Below are 21,647 nucleotides of genomic sequence, written 5' to 3'. Positions count from 1 at the left end.
TTTCATTTAAACTTTGACCATGATTTTTCCCTAATGAAGTGGCCTGTTATTAGGTACAGCTGAAAATGGCGGTGTACCTAATGGAATGTCCGAGTGACGTCACCGATCAAACAGCCAATCAGAAAGTGGGGGGTTGTTTGGGTGTGGCACTTTTCACTTTCATTTAAACTTTGACCATGATTTTTCCCTTATGAAGTGGCCTGTTATTAGGTACACCTGAAAATGGCGGTGTACCTAATGGAATGTCCGAGTGACGTCACCGATCAAACAGCCAATCAGAAAGTGGGGGGTGAGGGCGGGTGTGGCACTTTTCACTTAAACTTTTTCCCTAATGAAGTGATTAGGTACACCTGTGTCGGTGTGACGTCACAGCTCAACCAGCCAATCAGAAAGTGGGGGGTTGTTTGGGTGTGGCACTTTTCACTTTCATTTAAACTTTGACCATGATTTTTCCCTAATGAAGTGGCCTGTTATTAGGTACACCTGAAAATGGCGGTGTACCTAATGGAATGTCCGAGTGACGTCACAGCTCAACCAGCCAATCAGAAAGTGGGGGGTTGTTTGGGTGTGGCACTTTTCACTTTCATTTAAACTTTGACCATGATTTTTCCCTAATGAAGTGGCCTGTTATTAGGTACACCTGAAAATGGCGGTGTACCTAATAGAGCGTCCGAATGACGTCAGACATCAAACAGCCAATCAGAAAGTCAGTGTCACTTTTCGTGAAGCTTTGACCATGCTATTTGATTATTTGATTAAAAAAAAAAAAAAAAGGGATCAATGTGTTTGTGTGTGTGGGGGGGGGGGGCACGATTTGTTGAACGATTTGTTTGAACGAATCTTTTGAGTGAACTGATTCTAAAGATTCAGTTCACTTGAAAGAACTGGAATGCACATCACTATTTGACATTGTCATTAAAAACAGCTTTACTATACAAAGTCAAATTTATTTACATCTAAATATGTTTTATAATGGACCAACATCAACTTAAGTTCCTGTAGTACCTGCCTCTTCCACTAGAGGGTGCGACACATCCTGTCCAATGAGAAATAAGCAGTTGAAACATTGAAAAATGTGTTTATTTCTCTGGTTGTTGATTTTTTGCTTACTTGTTTGTGTTACACTTTTGCATGTATGTAGGTGACCTGCTATTGCATCAATAGCAAACAACACATCTGCTGTGGACACTCCAAACCAAGGAAAAAAAACAACAACAACATAGAAGCGAATTCCCCGTCTGCTTTGGTTTTTGATATCGCTGCCATGACGACGAGACGCTTGAGCACACAAACGAGGTGAGTGAAGGTGACCCGGGCAGGCTAAAAGATGACTTGATGAGACACGAAATGAAAAATAAGAAAAACAAGCACCAGGTTGTAGACGTCCCCTTGAGGTACTACCGAAAAATTAAAACCACCGGTAAAATCGAGATGTCGCTTCTTCATCAACCCCCCAAAAAGCTGAAAAATATACAGATTATGAGCTTCCATATACAATCATAATAAATATGTTGACTAAAAACAAAAGCAAACTTCTATAGTGCGAGTCCACTTATTAAAGGGAACGTCTCCCTCCCTTTTTTTTTTTTCCAAGAGCATCCTTGACCTCATTCAAGCAATCATATTCATATAGAAATGTTGTCACAAATGTGCAGTGCTTCATTAGAACTTCTAAACACAACAATGGCTTTGTCCATGTTTCCCCCCGCATATTTTCCAAAACCCAAATAGGAAATAATGTGCTTACTTTTGGTACTGAACACATAAATGCTGGTAGAGTTCATATTTGAATATAAGTTGTTTTCTTTTCAACAACCACATGCATAATTATGGAAAACCCTTTGAGCGTTCATTCCATATCCAGAATACACCCAGTAGCACTTTTTGGCCTACTGGCTGGCACAAAATTGAACCCAAAAAGAATTCTACTAGTGATGACAAAGCGCATAGCCGTACAAAGACCTTGAACTGAGTTGTATTTTATATGAACTGCAGCTATAAACTAAGGCTTATGACTTTCACATCCAAACCCAAACCTAGGCCTAAAGCGGCACTAGTAGTGGATAAAACAGTACTTGGAGCAAAAAGCGTACTTAGTACAAGGACCTTAAGTTGGACAACAAATAAATGTTCAAGCGGCTTTGGGCCCAAAAGTGCTACTAGTAGTAAGAAAAATGTGGAGGTCAAACCCAAAGATGGCGCCGAGCAGTGTCAAAAACGGTGGTTCTTCTACTACTGAATTGTCTTACTGGAGAGAAGAAGCCGAAGGACGTGGACTGAATGCTTCAAAGGGCTTCCCACGCCTGCATTTACACGTGGGAATTCCGCTCGTGTCGTCACATTGGAGAAACAAAAGGTGGTTTGGGATTTGTTTTCCGCGCGGGTCAGTTTGTCCCAAAGTCTCCAGCGGTCAGCGAGGACTCACTCGTCGTCGTCCTCCTCCTCCTCCTCGCCGTCCGACAGCGCGGCGCAAGCCCGAATCTGCCGATAGCCGTCCAGCCACTTCTCCACCATCTGCGTGACGAGCGGGTGGTTGCGTCGGCGTGAGCTCTTCTGCAGGGCCACCAGCACGCCGCCTTCCGTCACGCAGCAGTCCAGCCACGAGCGCAGCAGCTTCTCCTGCTGCTCCTCGTTACCCATCTGACAAAAAAAAGCCGTGTCAAAATGGAAGAAAAATGGGAAGGGCAAACAACTTACTTCCTGCGCCGAGAGGAAGTGGATGTGCAGCAGCTTGCGGTCACTGTCCACGAGCGGCAGGAAAGTGACGGTGACGTCGTCGTCCGTGTTGAGGTTGGCGCCGGCGCCGCGATTGTCGAAGCCGTCGTTCTCCATGGCCACCAGGGCGGAGAAGTGGCCGCGCGTGTAGCCCAGCGCGATGGGGCTCTTCCAGCAGAAGCTCTGCTCCCACAGCAGGGGCAAGTACACGCCTGGCAACGCACACGCGTCAAACTCGGCATCAGCGGCTCGCACAGAAAGAAGCCTCAATACGATTTTCTGCCTTCGACTGAACTGTTTGGCGAATCTGATCTGAATGTGACGTTAGCGATTCTCAACATGCAAGAATACTGCAAGATCTTCTTCTTCTTATCTCCTATTTCATATGATCACACACAAAATCCCGCATGAAGCCTTTTCTTCACTTTCTGTATGGGTCCCAATACCTTAGCAAGGCAATTGCATGGGAGCTTTCACTGTCTTCACCTGCTCAGTCGCTTTCGCTACAAACAATCAACAAATGCTCTTTCATCATTGCCTTGCAAAAAAAAAAAGTGTGTGTGTGTGTGTGTGTGTGTCATCCATTTCCCCAGAGACGCCTATTATGTTTCCAGTCGTTGATATAGCTGAAAGGCTTACTTGTGGAGAAGAGTGCACGGCAGCTATGTCTGCTATGTCAGCTATGAGGGACTCACAAAGGAAGCCTCGGCCGGGGCACATCAATGTGGTCAACCATTTTTTTTTCTTAAAAATTGCTTTGCAATATACAAAAAATATATACATCAATCCCCGTGTAACACCGGCGGCGCCTACCTTGAAAGCGAGTGAACCCGAGCGTTTCCCCACGGAAACTTTTGTAGTACTTCACTCCGTAGACGATGATGGGCCTCCGAAGTATATGTGCAAGAACGAAAATGTGAGTCTGCTCCAAGCTGGATCCGGGCTGGGGAGGGAAGATGACGCCGAGATTTAGACTTCTGCCCCATTGCGAGAGCGGACGTGACGGTTCTGTGCGGCTTTGCCTACCTGACTGGCCAGTGACAGAATGAAGGCCCAGTCCTCCTGCCACTGTTCCTCCCGCAGAGAAAAGTGCAGGCCGAAGCTTTGCGAATACCACGACTCCCACTCCTTCCAGCGCGTGTAGAACCTTAGACAGCAAACAAACACACCACAAGTTTACTTTGATGGTGGGCTTACACTTGGGTCTTAACGTAAACTGTTTTGGATGACTTCAAATGGTCCGTAGGTTTTGTGTGGGTTTTTTTTAGCGCCTCACCAGTGCGAGCAGTCGTGCAGGCTGTCGTGGAGGGTCTTGCGCAGGACCGAGTCCTTGTCGTAGATGCCCCACGTGGCCTGCAGCACCGAGTCCAGCAGGCAGTCGCCGGCCGTGCGGTTCCACAAGGCGTAGAGACGGCTGTCCAGCCGGGTTCCCAGCTCCAGCGACCAGTTGATGATGGGGGACTCCTCCTCCAGCTCTGGAGGGGGGGGATAAGCAATTGATGAGATTATTGATTTGCTGACACACCAATAAAAAGACATTGTGTTTCCTTTTTTTCATGGTATTGTTCTACACGTGATGTTTTTAATGCGTAATATTTGTTTTGTTTGCACAATTGTAAATTGGATTCGATCAAAATCCTCTTGAAGTCAATATTTGGCCACAATCGTTGCGGTTTTAACCGTACAAGCCTATTTTATTGTATCCCTTTAAAAAAAATAAAAATTTAAAAAAAGGAAAAGAAGAATCCAGTTCCAAATTTGACACCAGCTCGCTATGAGATGATACAAGAGGGAACATGTGAGCTGGTGGGAGGACAACAAGCCCCTTGTGTGGACGTGCTCTCTTTGAAGCCCAGCGAGCTTAATCTATTTAATGGCGGACCTCCTCAGTGTGTCGCTGAAGCAGCGACCCAATAGGAAGCCGCATTTGGTGCATCAGAGCAACTTTAAGGGTTGGGGGGGTGGGTGCAGAAAGTCGGCGTGCGGTTTACCAGGCCACGTGATCAGATTTAAATCTTAATCTGTTAATCTAAAAAAAATAAAAACCCAAAAAAGGAAAGCATAGCTGTCTTTTCTGTCCAACTTTTCTGGTTAAGGTTGCTTGTTATGTGATATCCTCGTGACAATACATGTGTGGTGAAGTTCTGCCTGTTTGCGGTGTGGAAGTGCTTGCGTGCACGTCTGGTTGAAGGTAAAAAGCTTTGAGAAATGGACAAAACTCTTTGGCTGTATTTGGACTCAAGTAAAGACGGGCGGGGCGGGCGACCGGGGAGACAAGAGACCAGTTTTGGCAGGGAGGAAGTGCGAGGAATAAACCATTGCAAATACTTGGCGTGCTTCCCATTAGAGGATGAGTTTGGACAGCAAGTGGATCACCGTCAACTTGGATCTGCTTGAACTCCCTCAAACAGCACGCACTCACTAATGTAATCAGAAGTGTGCAACATTTTACCTTTTTGCACGTCTCGGTCCAAAACCTCGTCAAAAAGCTTCTCCTGAACAGCTGGGGGTAAATCCTCAATATCTGCAACAAATACAGCCAAAAAAATATGTTTTTAAAAAATACATCTATACAAGTAATTCCAATAAAAATTCTAATAAATTCATACTTGTTTATAAATATATTTGCACCACCTTAAAATGGCAATGAAAGCTTTCTATTCTTTTCTAGCGGTTTTTAATGAGCACAAGTTGACCGAAATACTTCTGCTCAGAGCGGCTAGCTTGTTTTTGTTGCGTTCACAATAACCGCTGGCTTTCTGTCTAGTATGCTCACGGGGCTCTTGTCAACACAGTAGCCAATTCTTCCCCGAAAAGACAAATGAATGCATCGGCTGTGTGCGGGGCAAACAGAGCGAGTCTTTGCTCGTGGCCACGTGCCAAGGTCGCTATTGTCCCGCACATTGATGAGCAATCCAAAACCAGACACTGGCATTTTTTGTTTGTTGTACAAGAGCAACACTCCAGACAGCGAGGTAAAGGTGACCTGCTGGTAAGGTGAAGGTGACCAGGTCCGTGAGGAAGTAGCAGGTGAAGTCCCCCTTGCGTTGGTGGAGGGAGGCGGCCACCTCGCGGCGGATCTGCTCCGTCAGTTCGGGACACACCATCGCCGGGATGCACTTGGCCGCCTGTTGGGACACCTGAGAAGAGAAAAGCATTTTAGATAAAACCTGTGCAGACCAGAGCCCAGAATTAAACCAAAAACAAACGGTGAAGCAGCATTTGGCTGTTGTACTGCCAATGGAAGTCAAGTCAAATATTTTTGCAGGCACACGCCAAGGTCTCACTCGGCGATTTCTGGCTGACCCGCTCTGACGGCAATTTGGGCCAGTGAGCGAGGCGAGTTGCGTGCCGGCGTATAATCCGGGATAACGGCGACATCAGATACCAAGCTGCCACGCGCGCCCCGGCCACAAACGTACAAAAAGGCTTCTCTTCTGACCTCGGTGAGCAGCACGGCCAGCATGTCCTGCCTCTGGAAGCGGATGGCGAGGTGCACCAGCGTGAAGCCCACGTCGAACGCCGACGGGCGGTTGAGCAGGTGCACCTCGTCGGACGACAGCTGCCTGGCGATGTCGCCGCCCGACGTCTTGTAGGCCTCCACGGCCGCCAGGTCGCCCTCCACCACGCCTGTGTGGAAAGACGAGAGGAAAGATATGACAAACCGCTGAGAACTTAAATGACGGACGCTCCATACAACAAGTGTAGCATCTTCTTGAGTGTACTGTAAACACTGCGCGGAGCTTCTTTTGTTCTCATGTCAACACAAAACAAGGTTGGGCCACACACGAGCGTTTGTGCGAGAGACTCGCCGTGGGCGGGCAGGACCGCCGTGTGGAGCCGTGAGCTGACAAGCGGGAGGGGGGGAAAAAAGCGGCTCAAAGTGACGAGCGAGGATCGCAAAAACAGCAGACTGGCGTGGGCACTCGCGCATCCTGTAAAGCCAACAGGCGCAGCGCGCTGCTGGCCTCAGGACACGTCTGGCAATGTGACATCGGTGGTCTCAACACCGAATGTTTGTCATGCGCTGAGTGATGGCAAGTCACTGTCAGGTGCTCAATAATGCAGGCTGAAAGTCACGAGTGTTGCTCAAGACGTTTAGACTTCTGACCGCGGCTCCACTTGTCACTCTATTTTTAAAACGACAGGTCCCTGTGGAAGGAAGCCTGCTGTGCGCGCGCACACACACACACAGTGCCGCGGTATGTCACGCTTAACCTCCCTAGCAACAGAGGACAAACTCGTGACGGATTGTCTCCAGCACAATCGGGCTGTGACCTCTTTGCGAGTTGACGTCCCCTCGGCCTGAAAGCGTCCATCACTTCTGCCGTTCGATGGAACGTGAAGGAGAACTATACAAGTAGCGTGACAGCGAAAGGACAAAAAGAAAAAAAACAACAACACAAAAACAAATTTTCCTGAGAACGCTCATCCTCCCACTCTCCCTCCCTCCGCTGGCCAGTCTGCAGTGTGGGTGGCCGGATACTCGCTAAAAGCGCAGCAGTCTATCAGCATACCAAAAAGACAAATGAGCAAATGTGGACTGAGATACGTAAACCCGTTTGGAACAAGCGCTCTGCGTAGAATAAATAGATGGCATTTGTCGTCATTTATTTGACTTTTTCCACCAAACAAAGGCAAAATACGCTAATGTAGTGACGCATACGACATAGTTGTACTTGTTGTTGCCCTCTGAAAATTATTTTTCCTCAGTGTGCCGCGGTCACTCTGGATCCGCTTGAAACTCACCGACACAGGCGTTTAGGAACAGCCAATCCGTCCTCCTCATTCGGTTCTTGATCTGCTTGAGTTTTTTGAAATCCACCTGCAGCTCCTCCTGACTGCCGATCCCGGCCCCCGACGCCACCTCGATCCTCTGAAAGTCCATGTTCACCTCCGACTCGCGTTTGGAGGAGGGCGGCGACCTCCTCTGGCTGCTGCTGCAACCCCCGCCTAAACCCACCACACCGCCACCGATGACCCCCTGTCCGCCCCGGCCCCCCGTGCTGCCGCCCCGCCTGTTGCCCATGTCGGCGTCGATAAACTTGGAGGACGGCTGCTGCCGTTCGGGCTCGGACGCCAGTTGGATGGGTTCGGCTAGCGGTCCGTGTCCGGGCCTCGGGTGGTCGCACACGATGCATTTCGGCGCCTTTGACCAGTTCTCGTAAGTACAGGCGGCGCAGGTCCAGTGCTGCGCGTGTGTGTTGAGCCGATTGCGATCATTGTATTCCTCGCAGGGGTCCGTGGCAGTGGAGGAGGGCGCCGGGCGGCACCCGGAGCCCGAGGTCTGGGGCGACTCGGTCGGACTCCGTGGCTGTCCTTGATGACCGGCGTGTTGTTGAGCGTGCTGCCTGTGACACAGGCACTGAGTGCAGCGGATGGCGCGAGGCCAGTTCAGGTAGGTGCACATGTGACAGGACCACTTGGAACTGGTCTCTGGGGCGTCGGGAGCACGGACACGGGGCCGCGCGCTGGAGTCGGGGCAAATGAGCAAAGAGGAGCTTCCCTGGGTGGGGCTGTTGCCGAGGCCGACGGGGTCCAGCGGCGGGATGCTCTTGAAGGGCTCCTCGGTGATGATGGCGCCCGCGCTGGGCCGCTGCGCGCGGCACATGGTGCACTTGATGGCCGACGGCCAGTTTTCGTAGGTGCAGTATTCACAGGCCCACTTGGCGACCAGCTCGGTCATCGTCACACGCGCGCCGAGCAGGCTCGCTGCCTTTCGGTGGGGTTCTCAGCTCGGCGGGTCCACTCCGATGGAAACGGTGCACTGCAACCCAACACACGTGCAATGTTTTTCACATGGAACATTTTGCAAAGGAATGTTAGATACAGCTTTTTTTCCAGACCGATACCAGTAACTGATACCTCTAGTACTCGATGTATAAAATTTCATTTAACACAATGCCCCCAAAAAGTTGTGGAACTGTATCCGCACTCGCCCATCTATTCATAAGGCAAGTTATTTTTATTTATTCTTCTGTTTTTTAACATTGCTGAACTGTCCTACTACTGAAAATATACATTGGCTGTACTGTTAATGGAGGTTTCATCATGGTGACGTTGAGTGTACAATTTGCAGCGGGGATAATCTATGTCAACCAGATGATCACATGTTAATCAAGCCGGTGAGTAGTTTCAGGGTCAGAGCACAGACGGGAGGGGGCATTAGGTCAGCGTGAGGGGCCACTTTCTGCCATTCAGTAAACACCCACAACGCTAAGCGCTGGCATTGAGGGCGCTGAGTAAATGAAGGACTCCATGAGCCAACATTGAGTACTTTTACTTTATTTTAGTTTCATTTTACAGATGTTTCTATCAGGATGTTCAAAACAATCCTTGCACATTTTGTAACTTTGATATATTACTGACTTTAGCATAAATGGACAAACATAAGATCTCATCGAAATGGTAAGATGTTGTATTGTCTGTACTGATAACTGTTTTACGCCGTCGACACTCAGAATACGATTTTCAGAGAGGGATATTCTATAATCCGCTCCAGAGTACCAATATCGCACGTTAATCTCTACTAATGCACATCTGCACAAAATCAAAAGGGTGCCTGGCGCACACTGACTGGGTAAACACAGTGCAGTTGCTTTTGCCGTGGAGGTATTTGACGCCCCACAATACAGCAATGCTCAATCACAATCCGGAATGGTAACCCAACACCGAGCATAAACACATAGAGTAAAAGTTAATTTATAGACAGGGGGCCTACAGTACCATCGAGGAGGCCGGTAACAAGAGACGAAGGGGCGAATGAAAGCAGACACCCAGCAGCGAAGACGTGTGACCGCCTAGAAACTTAACCCACTCACTCAAATTGAATTCAGTGCAAAGCCTATTAAAGACAAATAAAAAAAGGGGGGTAATCCACCGCGCATGCGCATTGCTTACATTCGGACTGACGTTTGTTTACACGGTGAGAAATTCATCACATGAGCGCAACAAAACGCACCGCGGGCGACTTGTGTGTTTGTTTGTGTTTTTCCTAACATCCCGCAGCAACAACCTGAGACGCCCCACCTTTTTCCAAAGGTACGACGTTCTTTTTGACCAGGTTCACAGGTGACGCGGTCATCGTTTCGTGCTCAAATCTAGGTACGAAACGCGTTTTGGCGTCAGTCAGCGTGTCAATAACTTTCCTTGGCGATGGAACTATCGCGATGTTTGCTACCTTGCGTTACAAACTCAACGAGATTTAACAGCCTGCCAGATAAGTAATTACAGAGCAAGCTAACCGCCCGCGCGCTGCTAACACGAATGGATAATGGTCTTGTTGCGCTTCGAAAGTGGAAGCCGTTAAGTAGGACTCAACGAGAAGCCCCTTACCTCGTTTCGTTGGCCGTGGAGAGCCCACTCCCAGCCGAAGCCACTCGGGCTTCTCTTACGTAGCCGACACTAGCCGCATATTGACTTGGTTGGATGGCGGAGGTCCAAATAAACCACAGGGCGAGAGCCTCCACCCACCCTCTCGAGCCCCGTCCCTCCTCGGTTGTCCGCGTTGGACTCTTCAAATCATCTTTATCCCCTTTTCGTCGAACAGAAGGGCTTTTAATGGCGGCACTGAGGGGGGGGGGAGCGAGAGAGGCAAGGGCTAAAAACACACTAACGAAAGAAGTATGGAAGCCCTCCCTGGACAGTGTTACAGTTGGGAGGCAGGACCGAGGATTTACTACCTGAATATGCCGCGTCTTGTGATTGGTCGATTTCCGTGCATCCTCTCGTGTTGTCCAATCACAATTGACGTACGTCATTGTTGATGTTAAAGAGGTACGTCAGAGCAAAACAGTACACTTCAATGTCATCCGGAATAACTGCAGCAGCGTCCCCTCTCCAACCCCCCCATCGGTGGAGTAGTTTAATTAACAGCAAATCACATATTTTATTTTTTTTCTTAATTTGATCGCAGGCTTGGCAAAATGTGTGTATATATTTTGTTGTTGCAGGAATAGCAGTTAACCACGTGGTGTCGACTCCAAAGGGATGATGTCATCGTGAAAATACTGCAAGCAGCCTGCAGTAATGTATGGCCGCTTCAATGTCAGCCCGACGCGCAACACTGGACTGAGATGGAATTCCCCCCCAATGTTATGATTATTAACGGGATGCATATATTCATGTAACACATAAAAGCAAAAGGGGCACGAGTCGAGCAGCCATCTGCACACACAATATGAACACTTTTTTTTGCATGTTTTTGTGATGCATTTGCGTATTGCGCAAATCTAACCATCATACATGTCTCAATTAACCCCCTAGTTGGAAAATTCCTATGTTACTCTTGACGTGAAGACAGCAATTTCTCTCAATAATTATCACAAATGATTGAACAGTTGAAAACCTAAAACTCAAACCAGTGAGCAAACCATGCATTTGGCCCAGAAATGTAGGTACAAAAATAAGAAAAATCTCCACAAATTTGATGAATATTGGAAAAAAAAAAACAGACAAGCCATCCGACATACACACGTCTCTTTATTAACTCCCCAAAATAAGACCACACTGTGCTCCTTCAGCTATGCCTTTTGTTTTTTTTTCAAGTGCACAAAACCAGCTAAAAGTCTAAAGAGTCCCTCGGCATTGTGCTTTGGGGAGGTCTCACGGTGTCCCATTCAACATCGGAAGGGAGTATTACCCCCTACAGTTATGAGTACACGAGTGTCTATTTGTATAGAATTACATCTTCCAAAAAAAAAAACACTAAACCTGAGCCCTGCTGTCTTTTTTTTTAATCAAGATGAGGTTATGCAAGGATACAATAGTCAATACAGTGGAACCTCCACAGTTAAACAGTTTATAAAGTGGTACAATTTTGTTAGCATAGTCACAAAATTGCTCAAGTCACTTTATTGTCTCAAAAGATATCAAATTTTAACCTTTTGTCAGATTAAATCAAGGTAACGTAACACACTTTGTGTTTTCAGAAAATGCTTCATAATGACTTGGACCATTTCTGCTATTAGGCTAACAAATTGGAGTGACCATGGGTGACGTCACATTCCAAGACTTCAGCTCAGTGAGGATCTAAATGGAAATCTTAAAGGATTATAGTGTTGAAGTCATGGAAGTCATCCAGCATCCAGAATGTGTTGTTGTGTAACTTGAGAGGTTCCACCGTAGGCGTTACAACGCCCAGCAATCATCAGAAGGGCTTTGTAGAGCACGATTATCAAACTCCTTGCCTGCTCTAATGTCAACTAAATGCTACAACGTCCCCTTCCCTTGTCTACTCTACGTACATTCAATACTTAATTTAATTCCTCATCATATGCTCCAGTTCTCCAGGCAAAAGCATACAACAAATGTCATCGCCATTATGTAGTCACATTTAAACTGTGCCATCAGTGATGCACAACTCTCTCTGACAACTACCGAGCAGGTTTCATGTGGCTTTGTGGTTAGGATTCCTGTTTCCAACAACAAAGACGGCAAAGTCACAAGTCGCGACAGTACGACACTAGTACGATTCTTTAGTGGTTATTGTCAGCCGAGAAGGGAGAACACCACCAAAGCTGAAAGTCTGACATACATTTTGCTGATCACCGCGGTTAAAACTCACACACTACAAAGGGTTACTGAGCCTTCCATGAAGGAGTTTAATAGAGAACAAGTGAGCGAGAAAGTGAGCTTCAAGTGATTATATAAGTCGACAGTGAGAAATAGTAACAAGGAGCGGAGCCAAGTGGAGATAGCAGCCAGGTTGTTGTTGTTGATTTGAAAATGGAGTTAAGTGGTAGCTCTGTGTGTTGCAGCAATTGAAAGGAACCTCTTAGCGTCAGGTTAGTAAAGCTACAGTACATTGTGTTAAGCCCCGTCTAATTTAGAAAAGCTAAAAGCTGAGCGGTGGTCACACCAGTGGCAAGACAGGACCTCATTGGTAGAGCACAAAGAAAATGGTACATTATGTTAAGTGCAGCGAAGCGTGGTAACAATTTCAGTGTTTTCTGTTGACATTCGCATCTAATCAATCTCACCCCCAAAAGAAAATATATATTTATATATAAAGCGGCCGTAAGTGGCGGATCTATTTGTCATTTACTTACTAAATCCCAAATCAAAAAGGACAATTGTGCATGAAAAAGCAATTGCAGTCCAAAACAAAAGTGTCAAGGCTGATTCATCATCTCCCTTTTGTTTTCTTTGAGAGGTTGTTGTTAAAAGAAGGCAATAAATAGTGCAAAAGTGACGCAAGAGTGTGTTAGTGTAATGTGGGGAAAAACAACAAAGAGCGGGAAGCAGGACCTGCCTTTTTATGGACACGCTGGTTGGCAGAATTAACACCGTTCTCTTGTTAAACACCAGACGTCCCAAATGAAGTACCTAGACAGTGCCCATAAAATAAAAAAATAAAGATTAAAAAACAAAACAAAACAAAAACACGGGGAACAAAACGAGCCCCCTTCCAGTGAGCTGACGAGGTTTCCCCTTAAAATGGAGAGAAGACGACAACAGAACGAGACATTATAGCGGGATGCCGGCTGCACATGCCGTTCACTTTCAGGACTGGCACTTTTTTTTTTTCATGATTGCTTGAGAAGGTGCGTCAGTGTCCCACACACCCGGCGCCGCGTTTCTATGTGGTCTGCGAGCCACGGGCATCCCCATCGGGGCCCAGGGCAGATAGCCGACTTCGAGCTAAAAGGCTGCTGGGGGTCACCGGCAGGTGGGAAGCTTCGCTCACCAGGTTCTCGTACTCGCTACTGTCCTCGTCGTCGTCGAACTCCTGCCCCGCCGCTTGCCTGTCTAACGAGTCCGAGCTCGACCCGTCGCCGTTGCCGAGGTACGGCGAGCTAGGCGCGCTGACAGGATTGGAGGTGGCGGCGGTGGCCAGCGGGCCCGGCGTGGGGTGTCCCGGCGATCCCACGGCTTGGGGGCGGGGAAGTAGAGCGGCGCTGGTGGAGGCCGGGGAAGAGGACGAGAGCAGAGAGTCAACCTGGGACATGAGGTCGGCGTAAGACGGCGGGTTGGGGGAGATGCTGGGCCGCTCGGGCGCCGAGGGTGCGTGGAAAGATATCCTGGATGGAAGGGATGTCTGGGAAGGTTCCGTGTTCTCCTCTGGAGTGGCGTTTGGAGTCTGGACTTCACGGAGCTCTGTGGAGCACAAAATACACAGCCACTTGCTTTTGTAGTACAGTGCAAGGTGTCCCATCCATTTGTCACTCCGCTTCTCTCCTCACATTTGATTGCATTTAATGTCAGAAAAGGCCGAGTCACGCACTTACGCCGACCTGCCTTATTTTTACGGTGCTAGCCGGAATAATGACTCCGCCCCTGCGGTCATGTCTCCTAAATCATTCTGCCACCGGTGAAGGGCTTTTTGTGCGTGGTCAGGATGTCGGCCACTTTAAACAATGCGCGAGCCGACTGTTGCTTTTGGAGAGGATCTTTCAGCCGGTTTACGATCTCACGGCGGCTGCTTCCCGCCAGGCAGTAAATAATATTTCCCAAAGAAATCCACAGAGACTTACTCCTCTCCTCCTCGGCCGTCTTGCGTTTCCTGAGTGCAATTTGTTCTTTCAGCTTGTTCACATCGTCTTGAAGTTTCTCCTTTATGCGTTCGCTTTGATCGACCTCCCCGCACACAGCCTTGAGACGGGGGAAGGAATCAAATGAGGCAACGTGATAAAAAGTTCATTTGATGCACTTGGGGAGTCTGCTCACCTGCACTTTATCTTGCAGCGCGCTGTACACTTGATAGATGGTTCGGATATCCTTCATCACGCCGTCTTTGTCGAAGAATTCGGCCCTGCGGTGAAGTGGGTTGCGTGAGACATTTGCATGATCCGAGCAGATGCAAATTTGCTTTGGAGGAGTTCACCGAGAGCCGTTGAGCTCGACAGTGCTGTCGTTACATTTGGGCAACTTCCGCCGTCTATTAGTCACGGTCAGTTCACAGCGGGCTTACTGCGCCTCGCCCTGCTTTATAAACCGCACAGCCGGCAGGATGGATATTAACTGCGCCCGATCGATTTGTTTGCAATGTGTGCGTGCGCCCTCTGGGCAACTCACGCTGGCATTGTGGGACTTTATCAGAGAGGCTCTGTGTCAACTTGTAAAAATCCCGTGTTGGCATGAAAACATTTGTTGAACATGGAAGCGGCGTGCAAATATTACCTACCCGTGTTCTTTGATGACCTTGGCGTAGTTGAGCGAGGTGTTGGGCACCGAGGAGACTTTATACTCCTGCTGGCTGGTGTTGCCCAGGTTGGGGATGGTGAGGGTGATCCTCTGGTTGTACCTGCTGAGCGCAGACGACCGCTTAGCACCCCCACAACATCACCACACTCGAATATTCTTGGAATGATTTGCGCTCAGTGGACTCTCAGAACAGATCACTGCAGTTCCGATTGTTAATGAAGTCATCGATTAAATGGAGGCATGACCATAAGCGTGTCCGTCACTACCTGCGGTTGGGTCGGAAGAGCACGTACTCCAGCGCGTGCGTGGAGCTGTTGGCCGTGGAAATGAAGCTGAACAGGAGGAAGACTAGGTCGGGCACGCCGAGCAGCCGCGTCAATTGCTTGTGGACCACCTGCTCCCTGAAGGACATCTGCTGCTGCGTGTTCCGCCGAAACCGATACCAGCCAATCACGTGCTGGATGAGGGAGTGAGTGAAATAAAAGACATCTTATAAGTGTGTTTCTTCTCTTGACACTTATGAGGAAACGGATAAAACAGGCACGACGTCATCACTCACTTTTCGCCTATCTTTGAGAATACTGCCGAGATGTTCTTCGTTGACTTTGCCGGCATAGTCATAAAAGCTGGAGAGAGGGGAACAAAGAGAGGTCACTTGCTTGATGCTGCAGTGGAATCTTGTGAGATGGAGCCATCTACTGTCCTAAAATGGTTATGAAGGCCCCAAGCAATGGCTCAACCTATTTACATTGAGATCTGAAAGTTAAAAGAACAAAGACATTTCCTTCAAATGTTCCCTTCAACATTTTTAACATTATGACAGACAGTCATTAAAACACTGTCATGAACCTAATGAGGGATGAGCAGGCCTTTTGAAAAGTTATTTTTCTGTTGTTTAACCAAGTTACTCAATATGATCTTCACTTTTTGAACAGAAATGCACCTGCATGTGCACTATGGAGATTCGAGTCATACTCTATTAATTAAGAATAAAGTGCAGCGAGGACAAAAAAAATATTCTTCCAAAGCTTACCTAAACAACCGTGCACAGGGGTCATGGTTATGGATTTCTGATGGGGGGGGAAAAAGAGAGATGCGTCTTCACTTACAATACGCCTAAATCTGATGAATTAGAAAAATAGACAGACAGATAGTCCTTACCTACAACCTGGATGAGCTCTGCGCTGCTTATGTGCGTGTCACTGATGCTGATGGTCTCCTCTTGCCTTACTTCTCCTAATAGGAAGCCCTCCTGTACAAAAAAAACAATAGCAGGAATGCTGAATATTATCAGATCAAACTAATGTAAGGACTTCCTGGTATCCATTGTACAGGGATTGGTTTTTGCACTACAGCCTTTGAACATATTCTGGATAGTGGATACCTATTATAAGAGGAAATATCCTGATTATAACTGTTCAAAAGATTCACCTTATGAACAATACGTAGAGTTATTAAGAAGTTGAAGACTTGATAGTACCAACAGTGACGTTAACGGGAATCAAGTTGATAGACAGGCGCAAACGAGGTGAATTCAAACAGAGGCTACCCTTTAATTCCACGTGTTTATTCACATTTCCATTGCTGACAATTTAGATTAAGCATTTAAGAATGAACGACAAACTCAACGCTTGCTAGCCACAAGGGGAGCTAACAGCTGAGTATTTCCTGGAACTTAAACACTTCCCTGCCCAACACTTTCGATAATAAAATAACACAACTGAGCAACCGTGATTTAGAAATATGATTAGCCAATAGCCCAGTCTGTGGCCGTAAAATAGCGAAATACACAAATTACGTGTACAACTATATAAGCTATAATGAGCGCATCGGCCGGTAAATAGACGACACCATAACTAGCTAGCCCAAGCAGCAACAGATCATGACAATGAGCAAACAACGCTAACTAATGGCGCCAATGGACAACGCCGGAACGTCAACGATTCCCCTCGTTTATGGCAACGCCACGCGGACTACTCACATGATCCGAGTTGCTATTGGCGCTGTGGTAACACACAGAACTAAAAGTATAACCTGAAATGGATGCCGCCATGATGGAAACATCCCTATCAATCTCCCCCCACTGCCCCCTGTGGTTGAGAAGGCGCTGCAAGCGGCGCAATGCCTCCTGGGAGTTGTAGTTGTCGTCGCTCGCCGTTCTGCAAGCATGGAAGCCGCCGTAAGCAGCACTCATGGTTCCGACTCAGAAGAGGACAGGGACTCTGATAATGATTTTGAAACTTCACAGTTAGGAACGAAGGAATAGTAAGACTTTTGAGCATATAGTGGCGTGATAAAACATGCATAATGTGGTTGTGAGTTATTATTTTTCGCTTCTGCAACCACTTGAAGTATTAGCTAAGCTAGCATTAAGACTAAACTGTGCAATTATCATCATCATTATGATTATCGTTATTATGTTTATTGTTGTTATTATTATTATTGTCATCATCATCGTTATTGGTTTTATCGTTGTTGTTAATTTAGTTTTAAACAAAATCATGATCTGTTTGGAGGTGCTTAGAATTTTAAAATTTGAAATTATAACAATGCCAGTTTTGTTTCTGCAGTTGGGAAAATGCATACCAAAAGGAATTGGAAACATTCCAAGACATTGGGGACGTTGGAGAGATATGGTAATAATTTTTCATTTTACGTACAGTTATTACAACTACGTACATGAACTATTTTTAAAAAGCAATATATCACTCTGCAGTATTGTACTTAAAAAGACCAAAGTGATGTCATAATTATGTATAATTAAACTGTTGTATTGCATTATGATTTAATGCTTTCACATCCATTGAGATTGTGCTCGCTTTTGGCCACCAGAGGGCAGTGCAATACCGACGAAGAGTTTCACAATTGATAGGAGACCAAACTTAAAAATTTTATAATTGTAATTAGGCCTAAATAATCGTTTTTTTTTTAAAGGTTTGGTGAGGAAAGCATGAACCGTGTGCTAAAATGGATGGACAATGCTAACATTGCAATAGATGCTGCCATTCTGGACATCGGCACAGGAAACGGAGCCTTTTTAGTTGAGATGGTAAGGGAAATATACAGTTTATTATGAATAAAAATCAATTATCTCTTGGAGTTTTCATCAAAACTGAGCATTTCTATCTCTGATATGGGACCGGTACAAAGTAGCAAGAATTTTTATTGTGAAATGAGAATTTATGACCAATGTAATTTCTTTTTTTTTTTTTTGTCACAAGGCTAAACATGGATACAAGAATTTAACAGGAATTGATTATTCCCCAGCCTCTGTGGAACTGGCAAAAAATGTTCTTCAGGCAGAGGGCTTGACACATGTCAATGTTAAGGTGGGTTCTAGATCTTTACCATATGTACGAAATTTTACCAACAGTGCAACGAATCAAAAGCAAGTCCGGCAGCTATAGAAAATGAGGAAATATTTGTAGTCCATCCCAGTTTCCACAGTGGATTTACGTCTGGTCCTGGGTGGGTTAGAGGAAAACTCTTGCAGTGTTTACATGTGGCTGACATGAAAATGGCCCTGAAAGTGATGGAGGTTTGCCCACCATCCACATTTGACCACCTCCAAACCGCAAGGAAATGGAACCAGCACATCTGCTTCATAATGGCCGCCCCATTGGCCGTGTCTATGTGTATGCAACAGTCTTGCATATATATTCACATGGCTGTGTGTGCGTTCCTTGAAGTCAATATTGACATTAGCAGGATCGAAAGGGAAGCAGAGAGAGAAATCAACAAAGCACATTTTCTCGTATAGTTACAACCTTTTTTCGTCATCTCATAATAATAGTATTACGGCACAACATGCATGCGTTTACTAATGTCATTGTCATGTTATTTGTAAAATTACCAAGAGTATCTTTTAAGCATAAACGTTTCTCATCGAATCATTTTTTAATATGCTTTTTATCTAATGGTTTCTTTTAAGGAGGTGGACTTCTGTCGAGGGGAACTCGAGGTTTACGACGTGTGTATCGACAAAGGGACGTTTGACGCCATCAGCCTGAATCCTGACAATACCGGCGAGGTGAAAAGACTCTACGTGCAAGCTTTAAAAGCCTCCCTGAAGGACGGAGGACTCTTCTCCATTACGTCCTGTAACTGGACAAAAGAACAGCTGCTTGAGAGATTCAAAGAAGGTTTGTGCGTTGTATGTTCAAGTTAAACACGGTACAGCAAACCTTTCACACAAAATGCTTATGGCATTCAGACGTTTTTACATTCAGGCCCTTTTTTTTGTATTTAAACACCCCCCCCGTCAACACGCAGGCGGGACTGTTAAGCTCCAGGCGACAACTGTCTGAAGTTTGTTTTTTGGCAAGTGGCCAGTTCGCTGTCAACTTTTTGTCAGCGGAGTTGCACGGGAGTCGTCTGTCATGTTTTGACACTCCGGACCTCAGCATGTTACTCTGAAGCTTGTGTGCTTGTCAATGCCTTAAGAATGACATTTTTTCTCTTTTTTGGTGTCTCATAGGATTTCAATTTGTACAGGAGTTGCCGACGCCCACGTTCCGGTTTGGAGGCAAAAAGGGAAACAGCGTGACTGCCTTGATATTCAAACGAGTGTGCTGATGCAACCGACAGTGTTATTTTGGGACATTTTTGTGTCTTTTTTTTTTTTTTTAAATAAAGTGACCTTGTTTGTCATGATGTATAGAAAGACAATTTTCACCTTCGCAAAGATTAAAATATTTAATTGAATCACCCTACTTAACATTTTTTTCAGTGTTTGTTGCATCTCACCCAACTTTATCAGACACCCTCAAACAAGTTTCCGGAAAAAAAAAAAAAAAAAAAGATAAATATTTGCTGTACGACACTTGAGAGGAACACATGAAAGCTTAGTATTCATGCAGCGAGTCTGCAAGCTCGTAGGCTCACATGACAAGCGGAATAAAAGTGTCGTTTTTAAGCCAGTGCCAAAAAGTGCTGACTTGTACGCTTGTGTGCGCTGCCAAACAGCATTTTCTGCTCTTCAAACGTGTAATATTTATGGCTGAATGCGTGAGAGTAACAGTATAATATGATACTGGCAGCGCTAAATCATAATCTGTGATCGGAAACAGTGAACACAAAAAGTGGAGAAAGACGATTTGATTGAGCTTGAGATCACCTTTTCCGTTTTCACGGGAAGGTTTCTGTAAATATCATAAAGCTCTTTATGTGCATGATACTGAGAACGTTGGAAAAAAAAAAATATCAGTCAGGTTTTCTTGTAGAACTTGTATGTGTTTACCGGGACAGTGTGAGTTAGGGTTAGGCTGTCTCCCATCGCTTTACTGGCCTGGCTTCCGATCAGGAGTCCAGAGCGGGGCAGTTATTTATGAGCAGCGTGACAGCCGAGCCTTGTGGCCTCTTGTTTATTCATTATGTCAGCAGCTCTTCATCACAACTCTTTGGAGCCTCGATTAGCTCATTAGCTCCAGACCTTCTTCATTTTAGACTGGGCAAGATGGTTGCAGTTAGCCAATGGTGTCTAAACCTCAGAACTAGATAAGGGGTATGTTATAGTAAAACAGTTAGTTCAACATGTTAGTTATTTTTTGTTTTGGGCTCAAGCACACTGGTTAGAAAAGGTATACTTCAACTCAAATTAAAAAAAGAAATCACCAATTGGCCCGACATGTAAGTTCCAGTTGTTATTATATAAAATTATTTATTCTCACTCGATGAAAAGTTTCATGTACTGCGCTGAACAAAATCGTTACATTACTCATTATCTTGAGCAGCACACATGTAAATAAAGGTCCAAACTACAGTTTCAGTTCCTGCAATAAAAATTGGTGGCCTGAAGAGGCTTACGCAAAAATGATGCCATTTTTCCATTGGACTTATTGCAACAGGAAACACATTTTGTCCTCCAGGTCGGTTGTAGGCTAATCACGGTTTGGCTTCACAACCCCCACAAATACCAAAAGATGTGCAATTGCCAGGGCCTGTGTTGCAAGTTGGGCTAGCTACTTGGACAAACCAAAGGCTCCTAACGCCATATGACAGGAGAATCTTCTCCTGATTCCAAACCAGCATTTCCACACTGGGCCAAGTGCTCATCAACACTAAGAGGTTCCATGTGAAAACATTTGAACATGATCAAAAAGATCAGCATCAGATGCAAACGTTGTTCAGCGCTTTCAGCTCTCTTTTCCCTCCATCAATCCATTTTAATAGGTTTATCCTCGGGATGCATTAGAGCCTGTCAGTGGCTTATTTTCTCTTGATTTTTTTTATTTATATTCTACACGGAAGACAGAAGTTGAGTAGAGTTGTTTTGAAAGTATAACAAGAGGAGTTTGATGTAAAAAGATGTTGCCTACTATGAAAGCACCTTTGCAAATAACTTCTTCACATTTTACAGCAAAGCTTTCCTCCCCCCACCATTGCTAGAATAATTTTGGATGAAAATATGAATGACTGATGGAAAATTTCAATCCATATTTACCAGTACACAGAAGATGCTGGAGCCTGTAGTGCCCTGGTGACTTGCAACCTAATTGCAGAAAACAAAAAAGAGATTACTGAGGAATGGATTAGAAAATAAATAATTGTACAGATGCACAAACCAAAAACAATCATAAATAACTGCTACTCAATTTTAAAGCCCCCCCCCCAAGTTGAAAGTAAATCTTTAAGATGATTTTACCATTACATTCAACCACAGAAAAGTAAACTTGCAAAAATAAACTTTTAAGAAAATCTGCCTGTCGTGGAGTGGCAAAAGTAGCACAGTGGTATTGTAAATGCCTGAGGGAGGACCACACTGGAGCGTACCAACTCGGCAGGGGTGA

The 21,647-nt window shown here is 45.8% G+C and overlaps 3 protein-coding genes and 1 long non-coding RNA gene across 6 annotated transcripts in view; 1 reads left to right on the top strand and 3 right to left on the bottom strand.

Moving 5' to 3' along the window:
- Window positions 1-1,066: 1,066 nt before the first annotated feature.
- zranb1b (zinc finger, RAN-binding domain containing 1b) lies at window positions 1,067-10,462 on the bottom strand. 2 transcript variants are annotated; one of them, XM_085922744.1, is made up of 10 exons: window positions 10,051-10,462; window positions 7,465-8,482; window positions 6,158-6,345; window positions 5,702-5,855; window positions 5,168-5,239; window positions 3,992-4,190; window positions 3,742-3,862; window positions 3,529-3,658; window positions 2,698-2,927; window positions 1,067-2,640 (listed from the first exon to the last, which is right to left on the bottom strand). In XM_085922744.1, the coding sequence occupies exons 2-10, from the start codon at window positions 8,399-8,401 to the stop codon at window positions 2,422-2,424; spliced, it is 2,250 nt and encodes a 749-aa protein (XP_085778870.1). In that variant the 5' UTR covers window positions 8,402-8,482; window positions 10,051-10,462; the 3' UTR covers window positions 1,067-2,421. The 2 variants fall into 2 exon arrangements, with proteins under 2 accessions (XP_085778870.1, XP_085778871.1); XM_085922745.1 differs by lacking the exon at window positions 10,051-10,462 and adding an exon at window positions 9,442-9,546.
- Window positions 10,463-12,895: 2,433 nt separating this feature from the next.
- Window positions 12,896-19,306, bottom strand: abraxas2 (abraxas 2, BRISC complex subunit). 2 transcript variants are annotated; one of them, XM_085922750.1, is made up of 9 exons: window positions 16,841-19,306; window positions 16,021-16,111; window positions 15,893-15,929; window positions 15,419-15,485; window positions 15,126-15,316; window positions 14,840-14,962; window positions 14,383-14,467; window positions 14,190-14,307; window positions 12,896-13,812 (listed from the first exon to the last, which is right to left on the bottom strand). In XM_085922750.1, the coding sequence occupies exons 1-9, from the start codon at window positions 17,051-17,053 to the stop codon at window positions 13,295-13,297; spliced, it is 1,443 nt and encodes a 480-aa protein (XP_085778876.1). In that variant the 5' UTR covers window positions 17,054-19,306; the 3' UTR covers window positions 12,896-13,294. The 2 variants fall into 2 exon arrangements, with proteins under 2 accessions (XP_085778876.1, XP_085778877.1); XM_085922751.1 differs by having other exon boundaries at window positions 14,840-14,959.
- Window positions 16,961-19,564, top strand: eef1akmt2 (EEF1A lysine methyltransferase 2). The gene is made up of 6 exons (XM_085922753.1): window positions 16,961-17,124; window positions 17,430-17,495; window positions 17,794-17,908; window positions 18,081-18,188; window positions 18,791-19,001; window positions 19,337-19,564. The coding sequence occupies exons 1-6, from the start codon at window positions 17,027-17,029 to the stop codon at window positions 19,432-19,434; spliced, it is 696 nt and encodes a 231-aa protein (XP_085778879.1). The 5' UTR covers window positions 16,961-17,026; the 3' UTR covers window positions 19,435-19,564.
- Window positions 19,462-21,647, bottom strand: part of LOC147049909 (uncharacterized) — a 42,963-nt gene continuing 40,777 nt past the window's right edge. Inside the window, exons 16-17 of the long non-coding RNA XR_015067460.1 lie at window positions 21,302-21,349; window positions 19,462-21,097 (exon numbers count right to left, since the gene is read on the bottom strand). This is a non-coding gene — a long non-coding RNA (uncharacterized LOC147049909). The remainder of the gene's footprint in view (window positions 21,098-21,301; window positions 21,350-21,647) is intronic.

Source organism: Syngnathus leptorhynchus, chromosome 10, assembly GCF_054491065.1.
Source record: "Syngnathus leptorhynchus isolate UIUO chromosome 10, UIUO_Slep, whole genome shotgun sequence".
In the NCBI taxonomy this organism is placed as follows: Eukaryota; Metazoa; Chordata; class Actinopteri; order Syngnathiformes; family Syngnathidae; genus Syngnathus; species Syngnathus leptorhynchus.
The sequence above is the reverse complement of the archived record's forward strand: the minus strand, read 5'-3'. Positions and strand labels throughout refer to the sequence as shown.

Bases quoted from the DNA above. Each gene is read 5' to 3' on its own strand.
- zranb1b (XM_085922744.1), bottom strand. From the start codon at position 8,401: ATGACCGAGCTGGTCGCCAAGTGGGCCTGTGAATACTGCACCTACGAA. The intron at 5,240-5,701 runs GTCACCTTTACC...TATTTGTTGCAG, and splicing joins CACCTTCACCTTACCAGCAG to ATATTGAGGATTTACCCCCA. The intron at 4,191-5,167 runs GTAAAATGTTGC...CCCCCCCTCCAG, and splicing joins GGACCGAGACGTGCAAAAAG to AGCTGGAGGAGGAGTCCCCC.
- eef1akmt2 (XM_085922753.1), top strand. From the start codon at position 17,027: ATGGAAGCCGCCGTAAGCAGCACTCATGGTTCCGACTCAGAAGAGGAC. The intron at 18,189-18,790 runs GTGGGTTCTAGA...GTTTCTTTTAAG, and splicing joins TGACACATGTCAATGTTAAG to GAGGTGGACTTCTGTCGAGG. The intron at 19,002-19,336 runs GTTTGTGCGTTG...GGTGTCTCATAG, and splicing joins GCTTGAGAGATTCAAAGAAG to GATTTCAATTTGTACAGGAG.
- abraxas2 (XM_085922750.1), bottom strand. From the start codon at position 17,053: ATGAGTGCTGCTTACGGCGGCTTCCATGCTTGCAGAACGGCGAGCGAC. The intron at 15,930-16,020 runs GTAAGGACTATC...CCCCCCCATCAG, and splicing joins AGAGCTCATCCAGGTTGTAG to AAATCCATAACCATGACCCC. The intron at 14,468-14,839 runs GTAGGTAATATT...ACTTCACCGCAG, and splicing joins AAGGTCATCAAAGAACACGG to GGCCGAATTCTTCGACAAAG.